This window comes from Myotis myotis, unplaced genomic scaffold (assembly GCF_014108235.1).
Source record: "Myotis myotis isolate mMyoMyo1 unplaced genomic scaffold, mMyoMyo1.p scaffold_m19_p_2, whole genome shotgun sequence".
Taxonomy (NCBI): domain Eukaryota; kingdom Metazoa; phylum Chordata; class Mammalia; order Chiroptera; family Vespertilionidae; genus Myotis; species Myotis myotis.
Genome location: NW_023416324.1, coordinates 202,983,741 through 202,999,361, shown reverse-complemented (window position 1 = coordinate 202,999,361; position 15,621 = coordinate 202,983,741). Strand labels below are relative to the sequence as shown.

Sequence of the window (15,621 nt, the reverse complement as noted above, 5' to 3'; positions counted from 1 at the left end):
AAAAAAAGAAAAAAAATTGGTTTCTTAGTTAAAAGGTGAAAAAAGAAAGAAAAAAAAATATTGCAGTAGTGAAGGTCCTTCGGTTCTTCTATTCTTCAGTGTGGCTCGCCTTAGACCTGCCAGGTATTCAGGAGAGTGTTGAGTTTCCCTGCGATACACTGTTCCTCTGTGTTGTAAACCACAGTTCTTATTTTAAAGCAAGCCGCATTTGTTTCCCAGACTGCCTTATTTTGTATTTAGCAAAGAGTCAGTTTGTGGGTCAGCCTCTGGGTGGCAGTGTTCTGGGGTTGGCCTCTGAGGCTACAGGGCCTCTCTGTCCAGTGGAAGTTCACTGCCCAGAGCTGGCTGCGTAAGAGTTACCAGTGCTGTGTTGTTGCTGGGATTGAAAATCCCTCTATAGGCCAGACCCTGTTAACTCCCAGGGACTGATCAGGTTATTTTAATCCTTGATCTCCTACAGGGTGGAATCTGGGTGTGGCTGTGCTCCTTGCCTGGGGGCTGGGGGGAGGAGTCTCACTCTCCGGAGAGAATGGCTGCCTCAGACGTGGGCTCAGGGGTGTCTCAGCACTCAATTCGCTGCCACCTCTCCCGGCCCCCCTTCTCTCCTCAGTCTCTCCCCAGATTCCACTCCTCCGCACACTCTCCCTCTCTTCAGCACAGGTGAGTGTCTGTATCCGAAATGTCCCATGAACAGGGTTCAGTGAAAACAAACAAACAAACGCCGGCCGCGGAAACGGGGAAGGCTTGGTTTCTGTAAGCTTCTTCTCTTACCGGGACTGCATGGTCTGATCAGCTCTTCAGGCTGCCCCCTTTAGGCTCAGTCCTCTGTGATCACAGACCGAGCTCTCAATTCCCCCGGCAGCGCCAGGAATCCCGCGGTTCTCCTTTCCCCTGTTAGGGGCTGTGCCTGTCCCAAGGGACGCGGCTGTCTGCCACGCGGTCTCCCTCCGACTCTCTGGGCTCAGAGGTCTGGCAAACTTTCCTGCCCAAATCCCTGGTTTTTTTACCTTTCCAGGGGAGTTCTGCTCTTCCCGGCTGTAAACTGTCTCGCCAGCTGAGGAATTTCGCCAATTCGGGGTGGATGTTACTAGTTTCAGCTGCTCACTCCATTTGCTCAGGGACACGACCTGGGACGCGTCTGCCTATACCGCCGCCATCTTCCATTTCTCCGCAAAGATTTATTTGTTTAAACTTTTAAAAATATATTTTTATTGATTTCAGAGAGGAAGGTAGAAGAACAGAGATATAGAAACATCAATGATAAGAGAGAATAATTGATGGGCTGCCTCCTGCATGCCCCACACTGGGGATAGAGCCTGCAACCTGGGCATGTGTCCTGACCTGGAATCAAACCAAGACGTTCTGGTTCTTAGGTCAACACTCAACCACTGAGCCATGCTGACCAGGCAGCAGAGATTTATTAATTCTATGGAATGCATGCAAATATGAAAGCAACATGAATCTGTGCTAGAAGATTATTATCCCTATAGCCATGAAATGTTTCTAATATTGCTAACAACATTTATACCACAGGAGAAAATGCATATAAATATTGCTATTATGTCTAACATGGAATAAAAACAGGTGTAGAGAGTTCGATGAGACAAAAAAAAAATGTAAATGAAAAATTCAATACATCTTAACATGCACTGTTACCACGTTACTGTTAAATTAAATTTATCACATAAAATAATTAAGTCTAGTTAATAGGTAATATGTAATGAGTACCTAGTCACAGAGCTTAATAACATTCTAATTGTAATCAAACATACAATGTAATCGGTGCTTATTGCATTAAAACACACATCACGCCCCTGTTATTGCTTTTGTTTTATAAATTGGAATGTTAGTTCAACTCCTGCTTCTTAGTAAGGGTAATGCCTTTGTAATGTTGAAAATGAACTGGCACAAAGCCAAGGACTCTGCTGTAGATGAATTACAAAAGAGTTTTTGAATTAAAAAAAAAATAAAAGGTTTAATCTCCTAAACACCTTAAATTTATGATAATGTGGTAGGTGTCAAAGTGTAAATGGCTTGATTCTTTCCCTCTCAGTCTTAGCAATATTATATTGTAGGTGTTTGAATCGGGCAGTAAAGTAAGATTTTCTTGTGCGAAATTGTGTAATGCCCATAATTTTAATAGTTTCTATAGTGCTTTGATGTAAAGATGTAGAATAAAAATATTCTTACCATTTCTAAAATCAAATTTTTATTTAAAACAACTTCTCATGACATTACATGTAAGATACTGAAAGTTTTAATACTATGGCTTATAAGTTTGTTGCTAAATAAAATATCCTATCTTATCACAAGTTTTAATTACCAAGAAATAAGCTTATTAGTTAGTCAATATTAATCATAGCTATGAAGTTGCAACAGCCAACCCAAATTTGTATTAATCTTCCTATGAGAAAAGTGTAAGACTTATTACAAACAGTGGTATTATCAACAAAAAACTGTTCAAACCTTCCTAATATAATTACACTAATTTACAAGAAAGATAACTGAAAGAGTAGAGCAGGCTAAAATTTAAATTATAACTCTAATTACATACTCTAGATGATTATTTAACACCAAAACTCCCAAATAGAACTAACTTTAGACAAATGATAGCAGTGTGACATTTTGTCTAGTTATACCACATGAATATAATTTGAACTTTAGCAATTAATACAATCAAGATAAATAATTATATTACTTTCTACTTAAGTAAAAGTCTTCTTTCATTAACATATTTATATGACTTCTAAGTCGGTTTTACAACATTATATTTTTCTACTATAAATGTTTTATCTGATTCAATTTTAATAAATTATAGTTAGTACCTAGAAAGCAATAACTTCAAATATATATAATAGAGAAGAAGTTAGGCAATTATATGGGCAAATTAATATCATGCTAAAGATAAATTTTATTCTTAAATGCAGTATTAGGATAGAATAGTGAACTAGACTCCCAGCATAACTTAGTATTGTCCTTGCCTTCATTAGTAAATTTAATTGTGAAAATTAGAGAATTCTAATTGACAGATATGAAGAAATATTGTAGAAATCTAGATTAATAAAAGAGGAAGCTAGACTTCTACAGACTCACATGTAATTTGTAATGTATATTTACAGGATATTCATCATGGTGGAAAAACAAGAGAAGACAGCTTAAATAGAGCATTCATATATAGGTTAGATCCACAAGAGAACTTTAATTTGGAGATTTAAACAAAAGAGAAGAAAAAAAAACATGTCAATGGAATGAATGGTTCAATTTTGATTATGTATTTATTAATAATAAAATATAAAACATTTTATTTTGCTTTACTGAAATTCAGTCTATATAAGTATAACTAACCCTTTATAGGTAAAAGGTACTATTAAAAGCTCTGAACATCTAACTATAAACCTCAATTAAAGCTAGCCTATCCTGCAATTCAAAATTTGAAATTATTTGCATATGTAGAACTTATTACACTTTCTGGGAATATTTAGGTTGGTGCAAAAATAAAAAATGTCTAATCAAATAAAATTGACCATATAGAAGATTGATACCCTGAATGAGAAAAAATAAACTCAATTTCTATTAGGAATTTGCAATTTAAATCATCTTTTGACCAGTGTGATGATTCAAAAAAATAAAAATGAAATCTGAAAAAACAAATAAAGGGAAGAAATAAATGAAAAACTGCTGAAAATAGAAACTAAGACAATTATGTTATCTCCAAGAACTAGGGATACCAAATATTTTTATGGTTTAAAGTTGCATTACCTAATAAAGAGGGAATATGCTAACTGACCCTCACACCATCACAAAGATGGTGGTGCCCACAGCCAATAAGGAGGGGATATGCTAAGTGACTGCCTCACCCTCAATAATGGCAGTGCCCACAGTCACAAGATGGCGGTGCCCAGTCTCCTCTGCCCGGCCTTGCCATGTGCCTGCCTCTGGAGACCCCCAGTCCTCTCAGCCCCCCAGCTTCCCAGGGCCGGCCCAAGGCTCAGGTAACCAGGGCCGGCCCGAGGCTCAGGTAACCAGGGCCGGCGAGGCTTGCGCTGTTGGAAGTGGCAGCAACAGAACTGTGATGGGGGCATCGCCTTCCGCTGATTGCCAGGTCACCTCCCACCCCTGAGGGCTCCCAGACTGTGAGAGGGGACAGGCCGCGCTGAGGGACCCCCCTCCAGTGCATGAATTTTCATGCACCAGGCCTCTAGTATATATATTACACACACACACACACACACACACACACACACACACACACACACACACACTATAAGCCTGTGATAGTCTATCTTCTCTACTGGTAATAACTAAAATGTCTAGAAATAACATACAACAAATCAGAATCAAAATAGTAACAAAAAAAACTACCTAAGCCTTCTGTTGAGTGAACAAAATCTTGTGGAGGAGAATGAAAACTAGTTTCCTACATTTTCTTTTTTCTCTTATGGCGTTGTGTATGGGAGTTTCAAAGTGATTCTGGAGCTAAAATTTTTCTGTGAGTACAGAGGTATCTTGGAAATAATCCAGTATAGGTTGAATAGTGTAGAGGTAATTCCAGAGAGCAGTCAAGAAGGAGATGCCATGATACTGTGTACATAACTACAGAAATCACAGTCTAACGACATACAAACTTGAATAGCAAAGACTTTAGGAGTCAACTGAGATTTGAATCACTGCTCACAGGAGACAACACAGAACTCAGGGGTGATTACCTGCTTAAAATCATCTTTTCCAGATGGTGTCAAATTACCCAGAGTCTGCACAACACAGTATTTACAGTATTCAGTACAGAATTCAACAATTCTTGCTATTTAATGAGTCAGGAGAATAAGACCAATTCTAATGGAAAGGGTAACCAGCTTATGCACGTCCCAACATGGCATGAATATTTCACCTTAAGAATTTATAAACAAAGAGAAAAGCAAATCTAAAATATATAGAACAATTGAAATAATAAAGACAAAACCAAAATCCAAACACTAGAAAACAGATCTATAATTGAAAACATAAATTACTAAAGGCAAAAATTAAAGCTTTGTAAAGAACAACATTAGTAAGCCCTTAGCTATAAAAGACTTTTTAATAAGTACTGCTGAATGATTTGTGTGTCCATATTTGTATGGAAAGATAACACATACTGACTCTACAGAAATGCACTCCAAATGAATCATGGACCTTAATGTAAAATCCAAATCAATAAAACAAAAGGAAAGCTTAGACATACATTGTTTAATTGGTCTTTCCATTAATTTCTAGACAAGCAGTTTATAAATGTGTAAAATAATATAAATTTGTTTGTGTCTGTTCTTTGGGAAATATTTGCTTTCTAGAGTTCTCAATTAGAAAATGCACCTTGTTTCACAATTACCATCATATTATATCAATATTAATGAAATAGAAATTATCTGGTAGAAACATCTTGTCAATAGGAGTAGCTTATACATTTCCACTAAGGCAGCTATTTCCTTTCATTTATCAGAGCACCTACAACACTGATGATCCCGAAATATTATTAAGAAAAAGGTTAAACCTTTCCCTTTTTAAAAAACATGTTTAACAAATTATTTCAAAATCACATGCATTAAGATTGGTTATGTAGACTCCATTTACATTAGCCCTCACACTTCCCAAATTGAACAGTTATATATTTCTTTATAATTATTTAATAACCCTCTTTGTCGTAGCCCCTACTTTCAGACTATAAACACTATTTTGATTAAAATATAAGTACTGACATATTCAACCATTTAAAAATACTATACTATACCTTATGAGCATGTAAGATAATTCCACAAATAGCTTAAGTAAGAAATAAAAACTCCCACTCCCTATGTGAGGCACAGGACCATTAATGTTACAGAAGCGGAGCTTGAGTCTGGCGCCTTAGACCACTCGGCCATCCTGACACCAGCAGGACCGTTAATATTATAATAAACAGATGGAAATCTAAGGAAATGTTGACCTATCACTAATAAATAATGATAACTAATAATATAGTTCATTTGCTATTGTGTTTCTGTTTTAACATTAATGATTATCAGGGTAAGCAGTATCGAGATCATTAAATATATACATCACTGTTTAATGTTCCATAACATCCACTAGATGTCTCCAATAACTGGCTTTGAGCAGCTATGTTCTTTCTAAAGCTATACATTAACTGCTGAGAAACAAACTGCATAGGCATTTGGATCTCCCTGTAAAAATGTGTATTTTCAGAGCAGAGCAAGTTCTTCGAGTAAGCATACAGAACGAAAATAACTTACATTCGATATCCAGATACATGCTCTTCTGGTGCCCTCCGATTCTACTCGCAGCTTCACAGTCGTACCTCCCAGAATCGGACAACTTCACATCTTTAATCTGCAGGGATGAGCTTCCGTGCTGCCCTTTGACTTCAAGACGGCCATCTGGGCTCTGTTTACATTGAGTCAGGGAAAAGAAATATTTTATGTTTCGTTTGTGTAAACTGATGACCAAAAATGATGGTATTTATGATATATGCAGTAAACAAAATGAACTCTTACCAGCATTCAATTGTGTGTGTGTGTTATTTCCCCAAAACCTAGGGTTTCTCTATTTATGATTTATAATTCCTAGCTTATCCATTTTACCTGTCCACTTGCTTACAGGGAGACGGACAGTAGGAAAGCTTACTCACATATTTTAGCAATATCTTTTACTTAGTATGCTCTTTGCTCTTTAAAAAAACTTGCACGTTCTTGCAGGAAGGGTTTTGTTGGCTTCCATTTATATTCTTTGCAAACGTAACCACACAACGCCTTCAATTCTGCCTAAAACCTACAATGAAAATGATATGCCTGTGGCACTTTGGTTTCATATCCACCATGGAAGGAGAACGTATCAAGACTTATGAAAATAAAAGCCTTCAGGAAATTGTAGTTTTCATTTTTGAATAAAGCAACAGTACTTCTCATAAGCATAATTAACACCAGATGCATCATAGACAAAATATTAAGACATAGCACTATCAAACTCACTTTTAGGGATTCAGTGGAAACTATATGAAGATGATTAATTACTCTGTGAATATTGACTCAAATAAAGGAACTGCTTATAATCCAATACTCTATAGATTCCATTTCAAATAAGAATTAATTCTTGTGTGCAACAAAATCAGCATAGCTAGAAGTGTCTTAAATCATTTAAATACATTTATGAGACACACATTAAAACAGAGATAGTTTCTTCACAGAATTTTACTTCATACTGTCAGAAAATACATTGAGCTTTTAGCATTTTATAATGATTTTGAAATGTACTGTGCTATTATTGGTTCGATTATTTTCAATATTTGAGGCTTTACTGCACCATAAATTATTTTATGCCATACATGTATTATAAAATATGTATATTATGTAACAATATGATAGTTGTTTAATTTTCTATGTGACTGAAATTCAATTAAACTTTAATACATTTATGTACTTTCTATTACTAAAACTTGGCATTTAATAATTTTCCCTTATTAATATCAAAAGACCATTTTAAAGTTCTTTTTTCGAACATCAAGTTGATTGGTGCAGAGTATGATTACTTTTTCGCTTTTTAATTTTATACAGCCATGCAATTACTCTATCATCATAGCAGTCACTCAATTTATTTAATATCAGAAAAAATAGTCTTCAAAAACAAAGAAAATCATACTAGCAATACATTATGCAACTTACATCAGCATTTCTAGGCCAACCATATGTTCCCCACTCCCAAGTATTGCTAAAAAATAATAAGGTGAGGTTTTCAAGCAGAAGGGCCTTCTCTTCTGCCAACTTTTAACATGTTCAACTGCCAAGTTCATTTACTTAATTGAGAGAAAAGGAGGAAATAAAAAAGCCAAACTTCACAAAAGTTCAACTCAGAATGAATAAACCCAAAAGCAAAATGGCACCTGGCCGGTGTTGCCTAGTGGTTGAGCACTGACCTATGATCCAGGAGGTCACGGTTAGATTCCCGGTAAGGGCACATGCCCAGGTTGCGGACTTGATACCCAGTGTGGGGTGTGCCGGAGGCAGCTGATCAATGATTCTCTCTCATCATTGATGTTTGTATCTCTCTCTCCCTCTCTTTTCCTCTATGAAATCAATGAAAATACATTAAAAAAAACACTCACCCAAATTGCCCATTTGTGATACAGGTCAGTAAGCTTCAATAGCTACTTGGGTGTTCTTTGGTCCTTACCTCGCTGCACCTCTGTCCATCACTGGACCTAACTGAACTATCCTTTCTTCCTAATGCAGTGACTTCCCTTAGTTTTCAAACACCTGCACTCCGATTTCTCTCCATTTCACCTCTCTGACTACTCCTTCTCTCAGCTGCAGTCTCCTCTCTCCCTGTGGTCCCTGGATTCTGTTCTCGCTTCAGTTAATATGCTCTGCTCAGTCACATCTGCAGGGGTCACCTTCAGCCACTCCCTCTCCAGCCAGGATCTCTCTTTCCCTGGAGCTTTAGAGCCAGATATCTCACTCGCAGGGCTCGTCCCTTTGACATGTATCTCAGTTGGCATGTGCAGACCTGAACACATCACCCCCTCACCCGGCATCACCTGCTCACCCATGTGGTCTTCCTTTCCATGAATTATACCAATTATTTTCCATGACCCATGCTATACCTGTCCTCTGTCCGTCTTGGGTTGTTTTCTGAATCTTTATCTATGTATATTCCCAATTATGAGAAATGACAGTTGATCATCTTGTTCTACATTATCATTTCCAATCTTCAGCAGTTGTGTTTGGTACACCTATCTGTTCTGTGCTTTTCCCATTTACAGTCTCGGTGGTGCTGCTGCGTCGAAAGGATATTGACAGGCGTCTCAGCTTTTCAGAGAGAACAATCACACTGAGGCTGAATGTGACCGAAAAAGACTCCCTGACTCTGCAAAAGTCATCAACATTAAGCTATTTTCTATGTTTCTCTAGCAAAAAAGACATCATTCCAGCTGCAGAAATTATTTCTTATGAAGCTAAGAAGGTTTTTTGGGTTTTTTTTTTGAAAATCAAACTTAATTCTTATAACTTCATGAAGGTTTCACATCCCCGGTGCTCAAAAATCATAGATAACATTGTATTCCCTTCCAAATACAACTCCTACCCCGCAGCCTGATGCTTAAGGACTTCCATATGGCACCGCTTTCCTGTCTAAGCACACTTTATAATTTGGATGCCAATTAATTTGAATTACTTGTACTGTCATGAATATCCTGTGCTTTCCATAAGCACCCTTCTTTAAAGACCTGTCTTAAATCAATCTCCTCTTATCCCTTCCACATTTAAACAGAAGGATTCTATCATAATTCCTTTAATTTTTTGGCCAACTATCAATTTATATTCAAAATAGCTCCTGGCTGATTATGTTATTATTATAACATATTTTTATATATTATTTCTTCTATATTCTATTTATATTATATATATAATTATCTATTATTTATAATCATTTCATTGAGTTTTGTGCTTTTCTTGGGACACTGCCTTTTTGTAGTTTTGTTGAAAATTCCTCTGTAGAGTGATATTATAGTTGAACAAACATGATAATGTATTTGTGGCACTTGATTGCTGGAAGTTATCCATTGTCTACACCAGTGATGGCGAACCTTTTGAGCTCGGCATGTCAGCATTTTGAAAAACCCTAGCTTAACTCTGGTGCCGTGTCACATATAGAAATTTTTTGATATTTGCAACCATAGTAAAACAAAGACTTATTTTTGATATTTATTTTATATATTTAAATGCCATTTAACAAAGAAAAATCAACCAAAAAAATGAGTTTGTGTGTCACCTCTGACAAGCATGTCATCGGTTCACCATCACTGGTCTACACTATCATGAAAGTGCAACAGGGAACTTGGAAGGCTGATGGACCTTGAGCTTTAGCAAGGGCTAAAGCTATGCACTGATTGTTCTGTCGAGACAATGGTGGCTCAAGCAATTTCCTGACCTAATAGTCTCAAAGTAAATCTTTACTAATATTTACTGACCTTTAAGATAGTCTGTCTGCTACCAGATTGCCTGCCTAACTAAGGGCAAGATGTGTATTCTAAAATTGAAGAAAATCTAGCAGGCCCTGGGCCCCAGTGGAGCCTCTCGACTAGAGAAAGGTTTTCCACCTGGCCCCCCCCATGCCTTCTAAATTCATATTTCTTGTCTAGTGTATTCATTTGTGCGTGGTCCCTTTTCCAGATCCTGAACTCTAGCCACAAATGGATGCAGCATTCACACTTTATATGAAAGTCACTTGGACTAGTGCGGAGGACTGAACCATTCTATTCTAATATTATTGTGAAGTACATTGAGTTATGGTGAAATTTACATATAATTTGAGAAGAGAAAATGTAATCATAAGCTATTATTTACTTTGGGTTAAAAACGTGAATCTTTATTAGAATGTGAAAAAATACCTTATTAAAGGCAAATTCTTCTTTTTTCCATTCAGAAATAATATTTTTCTTTTGTAGTACTGAAAGGTAATATTTACCTCCCTTGAAAACTATACGGTCTCTTGCTGTTGTAAATGATAGATTTTCAACTTGTGAAAAATTATTTGTGTATATAAAAACTTGCATTCTATTAGTAAAAGTGTTGGTATTTAAGTTATTATTAATAAATATAAAATAATTAACAGAAATTCTAGAAGAATAGAATTTCTTTGTGAAGATGTGTGATTCCCTGGGTAATTATAAGTCATTTTCAGACTTGGCATTGTCTTTATAATAATATACAATATGCATTAGTCTCAAATACTTCCACTGGAAGACCAAAGTCATTCCTTCTCATATCTCACATTCCAAAAGACATCTCTCTCCTGGTGCTGTACTAGTAAAAATGCATTACACATTTCTGAAAGAAAATTCATTTATATCTTGGCTTTGATTCCCCACCGACTTAAGATTCATTTAAGACACCTGATATTTGATTGAGACAGGTTAATAGACATATTAGCTGTCCATCTAGTATTTTCAGGTTCTTCCACTGCATTAAGTAAGATGATTAAAAAGTAAAGTATCTGACTATACATTATTATTCCAATCCTTTACAGAAAGACACACTCTGAAATTTGATTTGAGTTATATTCTTTGCCTTTCCAGAAGGTCAGTTTAAGAACTGCTTATCTGAATAGTATTTTCATATTTTTATAAAATGATTATTTATAGCTTACTGGCCTTTTCATAATCAATTAATCAAATCACTATGTGATAACTGCCTTTTTTAGTTTAGTGTCTATGTGAATAAGAATATTTTGACAGTTTTAATAGTCAGACATTTAAAATTATATAATGTAATGTTTATAGATATGTTTTTTGTGTGTGATCTTACCTGACTAGACATGTGTTGCCAAATTTAAAATCCCATTGTAGTACACAACACATCGGAGGTAGAGGTATTCCCTATCTTTCTTCTTCCTTACACTCATGTCTTTAAACCTTTTTGAAATCATTGACCTGCCCACCCCTGCTTTCATGGTCTTTTGAGAGAACTGTGGATCATGTCACTTAGTTATTCAACATTTTTTTGCAATTATTCCACAATAAGCATCCAGGCACTGGGGACACATGCTGAGCAAAATATAATAACTTTTACCCGTAGTGGAATTAAAGTTTAACAGAGAAGACAGATATTATATTAAAAGATAATACAACCCAGTCAGAGTGGCTCAGTGGTTGAGCATGGACCTATGAACCAGGTGATCATAGTTCGATTCCCAGTCAGGGCACATGCCCGGGCTGTGGGCTCAATCCCCAGTAGGCGAGGCATGCAATTGATGATTGTCTCTCATCATTGCTATTTCTCTCTCTCTCTCTCTCTCTCTCTCTCTCTCTCTCTCTCTCTCCCCCTTCCTCTCTGAAATCAATATATATATATATATATATATATATATATATATATATATATATATATATACTGGGGTCCAACCCCAGCAGGTCCAGGGGTCCACAAAGGTGTGGACAGAGTCGGCGAAGAAGGAATGACACAGAGGCAGCGTTCAGTTGATAAGCATGGTTGGGTTCTCTTGCCTGGTTCTATTGCCAGGTTCTGTAGGTTCTCCAGCCAGGTTCTTCAGGTTCTCCAGCCAGGTTCTGTAGCCATGTTCCCTTGCTAGTTTCTCCAGCCAGGTTCTTTCCAGGTTCTCCAGCCAGGTTCAGTCACCAGGTTCTAGTCAGGTTCTCTTGCCATGTTCTATCCAGGTTCTGTAGCCAGGTTCTGTCTCTAGGTTCTTCAGCCAGGTTCTGTCTAGTTTCTCCAGCCAAGTTCTGTAGCCAGGTTCTGTCCAGGATCTTTTGCCATGTTCTCTCACTAGGTTCTGTCTCTAGGTTTTGTGGCCAGTTTCTAGCCAGGTTCTCTCGCTAGGTTCTGTCTCTAGGTTCTGTGGCCAGTTTCTGTCCAGGATCTTTTGCCATGTTCTCTCCAGCGAAGTTCTTCTGTCTCTAGGTTCTGTGTAGGTTCTGTGTCTAGGTTCTGTGTGTGTTCTGTCTAGGTTCTGTGTTCTGTTGTCTTGTTACATCTGTATTTATACCAGTTGATTCCAATCCTATCAATCTCTATTCCAAAGGTTAGGGCGTTTCTTATCTCCATTCCAGGGAGTAAAGATTATGTAGCTTAAGCATGATTGTTCGTAGTTAAAGTGATTAACTACCCGCCTGGCACTTAGTTAAGGGGTTTTATTCCCTCCCTAACTTCAGGGGAAAATCCCTACCTGGGGAAACAACCTTTCTCAGAGAGGTGACCTTGGTTAAAACACATAGTGCCAAGAAGGTGAGCAAACATATTAAGAACAGTATGCCATATATGCCAGGTCCCTTGAAACAGCAAGGATGGACCGGCTCCCGGTATATATATATATAATTAGTATATATAATTTTAAAAGATAATATAAATAAACTTAAAAGTACTTTGTAAGAATCACAGTTTTATTTTGGAGGTAAGTGAAGGTGAGAGGTAGAGTCAGAGGCATGCTCCCTGGTAAACTGAAGTGTGGGTTGAGATTTAAAAATGGTGAAGAGGGGTGGTGCTATAGAGAGAATTCCAGGCAAATGTCCCCAGAAGGCACATGAAAGAACTGAGGGAAGCCAGCAGGTGCACAGAAGAGAGGGCAGGTGGGATCTCCTGATGTTGGGCGGTAAATAGAGAATGCTTGCAGAATCCAAGGTAAATGCAGACACACAGGAAACATTGCACCCCTGCATTATATATTCAGTGTACCTTTTCATAATGGCATTAAGTCTGTATTGAATTCAAACTCAACTTCAAATGCTTGAAGGTGGCAGCAAGGCATAACGGGCTAAATATGTAAACAAGAAAACATATGCTCTCTAAAGGTTATTGGCATTAATTTATTCAAACTAATTTCACAAAACTGTGTTAACATTGTGTTGAGTTGACTAATGTCTGCAAAGAATTTTAAACAGATCCTATTTCCTCCTTATAAGATTCATATATTTACTCTTAGCCTCAATTTTTCTTTCCTTTGGGCTGAATCCCAACTTTCTAATTGTCTTCCTATTTTGACTTCAAGAACTGAACTTTTATATAATTACCCTTCCTCCTAGCAGTGTAAGTTCATGTATTAAACACTACTATGCACAATAAAACATTTTAAGCTACGTGTTTTTTCATCGGTTTCTAGTGTCCTTTTCTTCTCTTTGTATATACAGTCCATCTATTCAACAAATAAGAATCTATCCTATCTACTAAAAGAGAAACATGGTAATTGGCGTATGACCGCTACCCTTCCCATTGGCTAATCAGCGAGATATGCAAATTAACTGCCAGCCAAGATGGCGGCCAGCAGCCAGGCACCTTGAAACTAACATGAGGCTTGCTTGCTTCAGTGACGGAGGACTCCAATGTTCCCCGCCTGCCTTGCCAGCCTCTGAGCTTGGAGTTTAAGAAACATTGTAACAAATATAGAAGCTAAACAAAACCCCAAAAACCTGCTTTCAGCGAGCCCGGGATCTCAGAGCTGGAGTTATACATTGTTTCGATTATAGAACACAAACAAACCAGATACCTTCGTTCAGCAGCAGAGGCCTCAGAGCTGGAGCCAGAGCTAAAGCTGGCCCAGAATAAAAAGAAAAAGAAAAAAAGGAGCAGTTGGGAGCTTCAGTCGGCCTGAAAACAGCCCTCAGCCCCTCGCCCAGACTGGCCAGGCACCCCAGTGGGGACCCCCACCCTGAAGGGTGTATGACCAGCTGCAAACAGCCATCATCCCCTCATCCAGGCTGGCCAGGCACCCCAGTGGGGACCCCCACCCTGATCCAGGACACCCTTCAGGGCAAACCAGCCAGCCCCACCCATGCACTAGGCCTCTATCATATATAGTAAAAGGGTAATATGCCTCCCAGCACTGGGATCAGTGGAGCCGCGAGGCCTCTCAGCACCAGGATCAGAGGAGCCAAGAGGCCTCCCGGCACCGGGATCAGTGTGACAGGGGGCAGCGCCCAAACCCCCTGATCACCCTGCGGCTCTGTGTGTGACAGGGGGCGGGGCCACAACCTCCCTATGGGCCCTGCTCTGTTCGTGACAGGGGAAGGCGCCCCAACCCCCTGATCAGTCCTGCTCTGTGCCTGATAGGGGGGAGCTCCCCAACCCCCTGATCACCCTGCAGCTCTGTGTGTGACAGGGGGTGGTGCCCCAACCCCCCAATCGGCCTTACCCTGAGCGTGACTGAGGGTGGCACCGCAACCTCCCAATCCGCCCTGCTCTGAGCCAAACCAGGGGCTGCACCTAGGGATTGGGCCTGCCCTCTGCCACCCGGGAGCAGGCCTAAGCCAGCAGGTCGTTATCTCCCAAGAAGCCCAGAGTGCGAGAGGGCACAGGCCGGGCTTAGGGACCCCCCGTCCCCCCCGAGTGCACAAATTTTTGTGCACCGGGCCTCTAGTATATATATAAAAGCCTAAGCGACTGTTATGACTGGTTGACTGAATGACTGGTAGACCAGTCACTATGGCGATGCACTGACCACCAGGAGGCAGATGTTCAATGCAGGAGATGCCCCCTGGTTGTTAGTGCACTCTCACAGCTAACCTCCGTGGCCGGCCAACCTCCTGCGGTCCTTCCCCCCGGCTGGCCAGTCCCAATTGGCCCCGATCACCAGCCAGGCCAAGGGACCCCACCTGTGCACGAATTCATGCACAGGGCCTCTAGTTTAATTTAACAATGATAACAGCTAACAGGTACACTTAATGGTAGTCAGACACTTTTCTAAAAGTTTCACCTTTATCCATTCACTTAATCCCAATAAAACTGCTATGAGATTGGGACTACTGTCATCCCCATTTTAAGTATGAGAAAATCGAGGTTCAGAAACACTAAGTAACTTGCCCAGGTTCCACACCACTTATAAATGAGAGTGGCTGGATGTCCAGGCCATCTAACCCATGTTCTGAATTATTTTTGACATATGGTTCACCACCTGAGTCAGAACTATGTGGTTGAACTGCATGTTGTACTATAGCCAGTACTCAGGCACTATGTTGGGCTCAACAGAAAGATGGATAAGAAAGGAAAAGTCCCTAGGCTCAGAGATCAAAGGTCTTACAAGGGAAGAAATCAAACGTTATACATAATACATGCTGGTAGAGATGAAGTTTAGGCTGAACACCTAATGCAGTCT

At 39.0% G+C, this 15,621-nt stretch overlaps 1 protein-coding gene across 1 annotated transcript in view; it reads right to left on the bottom strand.

The window, feature by feature from the left end:
* Nucleotides 1–15,621, bottom strand: part of NCAM2 (neural cell adhesion molecule 2) — a 427,198-nt gene that overhangs the window by 96,085 nt on the left and 315,492 nt on the right. The window contains exon 9 of the mRNA XM_036352515.1: nucleotides 6,261–6,411. Coding sequence (XP_036208408.1) covers nucleotides 6,261–6,411 — 151 coding nt within the window. The remainder of the gene's footprint in view (nucleotides 1–6,260; nucleotides 6,412–15,621) is intronic.